The 6,462-nt window shown below is 46.7% G+C and overlaps 1 protein-coding gene across 1 annotated transcript; it reads right to left on the bottom strand.

Annotated features, from left to right (window-relative positions):
• Positions 1-228: 228 nt before the first annotated feature.
• On the bottom strand, positions 229-6,153 carry LOC144173683 (lysosomal aspartic protease-like). The gene is made up of 7 exons (XM_077702006.1): positions 5,994-6,153; positions 4,613-4,706; positions 4,069-4,189; positions 3,547-3,988; positions 2,486-2,627; positions 1,377-1,475; positions 229-435 (listed from the first exon to the last, which is right to left on the bottom strand). Exons 1-7 carry the CDS (start codon positions 6,056-6,058, stop codon positions 283-285), a joined length of 1,116 nt encoding a protein of 371 aa, XP_077558132.1. The 5' UTR covers positions 6,059-6,153; the 3' UTR covers positions 229-282.
• Positions 6,154-6,462: the final 309 nt, after the last annotated feature.

Below are 6,462 nucleotides of genomic sequence, written 5' to 3'. Positions count from 1 at the left end.
GCTAAAGTTGGCACAGACGTTGCTAGAGCTGTCAGCTTCCTTCGAAGCTAACCTGCAACGAAGAGCTACTTGTGCTGGCAACAAGTCCTGATACGAGCACGGACGTTTCAGCAAGATCGCTTGCGAATGCGCGGTTAAAAGGCCGATTCATTTTGTTGAAACCATAGTGGCGTGTACACACCGCCGCATGCACAAAATACCGCATTGCTGGGAGAGAGAGAAGAAACGTAACTTTTGAAGCCATGGCTTTATTGTGGCTCTTCGGTCTGTGCTGTGTGTCGCCTACACCGCCGTAGCGAATCCCACGCGGTCCTGGCCCCTGTCGAATATGGTGTAGTACTGCTGCATAAACACCGCGCCCAGGATCCAAAAGCCCGGCTCGGACTTGTCGGAGATGCGCGTAAAGCAGTGAGTGACGCCCGTGTCGTCTGGAACCTGGAAGGACGATACCGAACAGGAAACAAAGTCACGCCACCATCACACGTTTAAAAATTGACCGAAACACTCCTCAAGGTAATTGTCGTTCAGTGCTTATAACTAGTCGAGACGTTTTCGTCTCGCTTTCATTAGAGGCGACGGGTCGGAGGTGCGCGGATCTGGGCGGTTTAAACCATCCGAACGCAGTTGGCACAATTCGATGTTTTGTTTTTGTTTTTTTGATGCCACTCGCGATGGCGCGAGAATATTTTTAATATTTTGTTTTGGTTCCGGTTTTATCTCATCTCCTTTCGACACCATTTTAAACCCAAACAGCACGTTTTTTGTTACTTATCGCGTGAGGGAGTCCTTACTGGTAAGGGCTTCAGTACTGCAGGCATGGTTTCTGTAAAACAAGCTTCGCTGCGGTACACGAAAGCATTGCAAACGAACTTGCATTATAAAATTCAAAAAGTTTTCGCGAAACAGTTTTTCCTGCAATACACACACAAAATGTGAGAAAGGCAACCTTACTAAGGCCATGTTGTGGGTCTAACAGGTCCAACTGCCATACAGCGATCCCCTCGAAACTCAGCTTTATTATGCACAAATGCACTGCTGGGGCCACATTTTTTGGGGAAACATAACCAGCTATATCGATATATGATGGCCCTAGGGACAGGTATTCTAATTTTTAGTTTACTTTATTACGTTTGTGGACATAGCTTCTTACAGCAAAAATAGAATTGGGACCATTATGCGACGTGCGCGCACGCTTTCTCAAACCAGGGGCAGAAATTCCTATGTAGTAGCAAAAAAAGCGTATTTTCCTAGCAAAACCTGAAGGTCCATTTATTCTCACTCATTCGGTGTGTCAAACTCCTGCGGAAGCTTTAAAAATAGGGAGGGACACTTCAGAGAGCTTTTAGGGCAGCCCTATCGCTTGAGTTGGTTCTTACCCTTATGGTGTATTCCTCGCCTTGCAGTGGGAAGGCGTTCCCACTAAGATAGAAGGTGATTGCTGGCAGGTTAGGGATTCTGTCGCAGTCAACTTGGTACTGAAAGCATCAGAAACGGCAGAATAGAGAGGTTAGTTTTTAGTACTTGAAGTTTTCATGACTGCTGTCAAAGGTCCCATGACGTATTCCGGCACTAATTGTACGGCACGCGAAATCGGCGCCTCCCTAAAGCAAGCGAATGCTAGCGCGCTCTTATTGTAGCTTTGGCCGTGACTCCCAATTGCCCGAACAGAGCTTTGCTTATAACGAAAGGAACGAGCAGTAAGCCCATGATGGTACCGTGCGCAGTGTAGTGTATATACACGCGCAGTAGTTGAGGATTACTAGGCTGCTCATAATAAGATTCGGAGCCATTGCACTGTGTGAAGATGGTGACCAGCGAACTTTTTAGCACACAAAACAGTGGTGCAGAATTTAGGCGAAAGTCAGGAAAAATTTTTCTTTCTCTCCATTGTGGACGGTGGTAGTCCCTCAGAAAGTATATTGCCTCCCGGAAAGATGCATAGCTGCTACAGTAGCCATAATGTTTGCCTTGGTTGAACGCGGCTAAGCCAAGGTTGTCGATCGAAACCTCGGTTGTCGGGTAGAGCGCGCGGCAAGATAAAATACAGACGCTGCTGGGCGAAGTACCACGATGAAGGTGAACGCGCAGTAGTTTGATGCAGCCAGCGCCTTCTCGTATCATTATTTGAAGGCACGCGCGGCTGCACAGGATGCAACTGGCCACTGAATTTCGAAGCCTTGATATTAACGTCGTCTCGCAAGGCTTATTTTACACTTGGAACGCTACCATAAGAGGCATATGCGCGCGTAAAGACCTCTTTCCGCCAGTTGTCTCTTTTGGCGCCGATTGGACTGGACGTCAACGAGTGACGTTTGCAACTATGCGACGCTTTCCACGGCGCACCATGATGCATGTTATGTGCTGAACTGCAATAAAAAACTAAAAATTGCGCTTCACACACCCCATAAAAACCTAATGAGCATCACAAGGCTGCACGAACTTACCACGAGTGTACGACTTGAACGAACTTGAATAATGCACTTACGTGTCCAGAAGTTGTACGCGTAGCGCCGAGAATCGTGTGAATAGCTTCAACTTCTTCTTTGGGGCCATCGATGAAAGACGTTCCTGAATCAACCACAGCGTCGCAACCGCCGACGCAGAACTTGGTGCCTTGAACGTCAATGCTGGTAATAAAAGGGAGGGCAGGAATTAAGGAGGCAATGCAGCTCAAATGAAAGTGGAATTAAAATACACCACGGACACCATGCGCTCGCGGATAAGGTGCCACCGCCGTTCCGCGTGCCAGGCGGCTCTGGCACAACCTATTTCAAATGCGTTAAATATTTTTCCGCTTAGACATTGCATTTAATTTTGCGTTCTATTGTCATTCGTTTGCAATTTCATCCCTGCATCAGAGATGGCAAAATTAATTCTAAAAAGTAATTAATTAAATTACTCATGACTTTCCTAGAATTTTCTAAGGTGTAATTACAGTACACTAGAAATTACAGGGGGCCGAAAGTAATGATATTACAGTACTATTACTTTCCATAAGTAATGAAATTACTTTGAAATGAGTTTAGTTTGAAACGCATGAAAAGAGAAGGAAGAGGCACGAGAAAACAGGCAGAGCTCCCATCGAATCGTTCATTCCTTCGCGTTCGTAGAGTTCCAATGCACAGAGACTTTCTGGGCATTGGAACTCTACTTAGTCAACTTTTGTTGGTCAACTTTTTATGCCGTAAGAGAACATCCTATATCGTAGTGAAACGTAATTGAAAAAGTAATGAGTAATTTTCATGAAATGACTGGCCTGAACTATGTCATTACATTACTAAAGTACCTACACTCAAAAGTAACTTATTACATTACTCATTACAGCAGCAAGTAATTTAATAACTGTAATTGAATTACTGTAATTTCATTACTGCCGAGTCTGCCCTGCATGCACGCAAGCATGCGTGCGTGCCGGCAAGTGAATACGCTCACGCATCGCTGCCTTTCACTGCGCCTTGAGATAGTGAGGTCTCCTCCAGGCCGGTATTTCAACGTCGGGTGAAAAGACACACTAGTGAGAGTGATGTGGTGAAAGGGGCCGCTTACTCGTCCATGCGCAGCTTCCAGTGTTTCTTTTCGACGACGGGTGCGTACTTGACCTCGCCCGTGTAGCGCTGCGAGTCGATCCCGCCGAAGTAGATCTCGCCTCCGCTCTGCTCGCCCGGCGTCCTGGTCAGGTACATTGAGAAGACAGGCTCGCGCACGACGCCCCGTATCATCATCATGTCGAAGAGTGGAGGTACGCTGTTCTGAGAGATGCTCGGGTAGGCCAGACCCAGAATGCCGTCGAACTTGGCAGTCCTGAACAGTCTGCCGTCGGCGTGCGTTATTTCGGCGAATTTAAACTGCGTCACGGTGTCCGGCCCGACGCCCACGTTGTCGATGCTCGTTTTGCCCCGCACCACTCCGCCGTTGTAGCGAATCCTGATGTTCCGTCCGTCAGCGGTGTAGGTGCTGGACTGGCTGCTGTCGTACTTGGCGCTGGTACCTGCGAGCGACGGAGAGATTACTCGCTTGTGGATGTTTAAGGGCGCAGGTGGGCGAAACTCTTATTGTGCCTATACGTACGGCAGCCCATGCTGTCATCGCAGTTTATCGACGGCACCCAGAAATTGCTGGATCCGGTGTCCATCTCGAGCTTGAAAGACTGCGGGGGTGTGCCAATGGTGAAGACCCCGAAATACTGCAGCTGTTCGCACGAAAATAAAGGAATGGGAGAAGGATGCATCAGGTTGAAAGGCACTTCCGGTCGCACGGACATGTCTGGTCAAAACGCAAAGCAGACATTGCACATAACGAAAATCCGCACTATTGGCACGGGAACGGCAGTCGGGCTATCAGGTTAGCATCACCAGATGTGGAATGTTGGAGTTCGTTTACCCGAAAGGCAGTGACGTGTCAATACGTCGCAGGTGGGCTAAAATATCGACCAAGTAAAATCGGATGAAATTTTTGTCATATTTCAGCGCCACTTATGGCAATTTAGTAGTGGTCAGAGAAATAAAATTTAAACAAATAATCGCCCGGGTACTTCACAGTTAAGTAACAATTAACCAATTCTGCGCCTTAGACAACAGAAAAGAAGCATATCAAGCATTCTTGTTAGGCTTACATTCGCGAAGTTTTCTAGAGTTATGGGAATTGGATCGCTAGGTCCGCTTCCCAGGTTGCTGGTTTCATTGACGTCTCGCCAGTGGAGCTGGATCCTGAAAAGCACAGAAGAAAGCGAGTGATAAGAGACTTCTTTTAATGAATCCCTGTGTGCCTCTTAAAGGAGAAATTTCGCCTGCGGGACAGGGCATTATACGGACTGGCTTTACCGGGTAATTACCGCAAGTACTTTAAAAGTACACCAATACATCTGCAACACACGACTGTTTAACATCATCTTAATTTAAATAGCCCCGTTCTATGCGGTAAAAATTTGAACCAAGGACTCGTGCCGTGAAGCGTAAAACAAGAGCTGAAATATTTTCTCTCACACGAATACTTGCAAATATATTGCAGCAATCAACATTCAAACCTTGTGTGCACTGTCCCAAAGGTAATTGTCCTCCCTATATGATGCGGATACAAAGCGACACACAGACTCTCGCGCGCGCGCACACGGACGGATAGACAGGCAGAAATAAGGTTATACTTCTGTAGTGTGGAGGAGTACATGCAAAAATAATTCTGCGTCAGCTGACAATATTGAAAAAAGGACTTTATTTTTTTTCAAACATCTATTTTCTGGTAGCACTAAATATAACTTTGGTTCACCAAGCGCGTTGGCAGTTTCTTTCTAGGCTCCCCAGCTGAATACAAAGTAAAGCGAAGCTTTTCTTCCTTTCCGGAATCATTCGTGGAAGAGTGTCGTGTGCGGTACTACTGCCCTGTCCACCGTACGAAAGTCCTTGCACTCAGGCTGTTTGTTTGGTACCTGTCACGGCTTCTCTCCGTAACTTTTCGTCCTCAGAATAATCTCCTCATATATAGTTAGTTTCAATATGTTTTACTTACAGTAGACACGGGAAATTAGAATACCTGTAACACGGGGCGGTGTGCACCAGTCCCAGGACCGATGGCTATGGAGTGGTAGGTTTTTAACCTAGTGCCTAAATTTTTCGAATGCGGTTACAACAATGCGTCTGTGCACTGCACTTTTGTTTTTTCTATTCTTCGGAATTTCCCGACTTCGTATTTATTTGTGTTCGTATAACGTCTAATCGAAGAAGTCCAATCAGGCAAGAAGCGCGCGTGCTGCTGAAGCATCTCTCTAGCCGTACACACGGACTCAGTATGCTCGAGGTGCTTTGATGAAGCGGAATTTCTGCGCCTGTTTCGTCGCGCTCAAGCAGCTAAAATAAAAATCAATGCAATATTCGATGATTATGTGCTCTACACATTGCTTAATATTCGATGATTCTGTGCTCTACACATTGCCTAATAAATGTGCTGGGATAGACTACCAACAGATACCCTTGCTTTGGTGCACCTCACAGGTGACTTACCTTAAATGCCCAAGCGAGCCGCCAATCGAGGCGACGACTAGGATTACCGTAGCGCAGTAGGCCATCGTTGGGGATGCTGGAGGAACCACAGGGAAAAAAAAAGAACTTCCACTGCCGGCTGCTGACGGCTGCTTCCACTTATATACGCTGCTTATCAAACCACGCGGGGCCGAACTGCAGACAGAGCTTTATCGTTCTGCCGCTTTCTTGAAGCCTTCTTCTCGAAATTGTTTCTTCTTTGCCTTATCGATTTCTCCGTTGGAAACGGGCGTTCGAACAGGTCGCACGCGCTCCACCTTTAAGATGGACACGCATTTAGTTATTCAGCTTCAATGGTCTGGTTTTTCTCAAACGCATCAAACAAACGGTCTGCTACTACGAGGGCAATGTGCGTTGGTTTGCTCCAAATGTTCGTATCGTATGCTGTCCACTGTGCCGTGGTATAAGTACGTCCTCTGGTTTGTTTTTC

This window comes from Haemaphysalis longicornis, unplaced genomic scaffold (assembly GCF_048455015.1).
Source record: "Haemaphysalis longicornis isolate Haplotype H1 unplaced genomic scaffold, Haemaphysalis longicornis Haplotype H1 scaffold_3, whole genome shotgun sequence".
Classification (NCBI taxonomy): Eukaryota; Metazoa; Arthropoda; class Arachnida; order Ixodida; family Ixodidae; genus Haemaphysalis; species Haemaphysalis longicornis.
This window is presented reverse-complemented; position numbering and strand designations above follow the sequence as displayed.

Bases quoted from the DNA above. Each gene is read 5' to 3' on its own strand.
- LOC144173683 (XM_077702006.1), bottom strand. From the start codon at position 6,058: ATGGCCTACTGCGCTACGGTAATCCTAGTCGTCGCCTCGATTGGCGGC. The intron at 4,190-4,612 runs GTAAGCCTAACA...TCGTGCGAACAG, and splicing joins CTCTAGAAAACTTCGCGAAT to CTGCAGTATTTCGGGGTCTT. The intron at 1,476-2,485 runs GTAAGTGCATTA...TGATGCTTTCAG, and splicing joins CGCGTACAACTTCTGGACAC to TACCAAGTTGACTGCGACAG.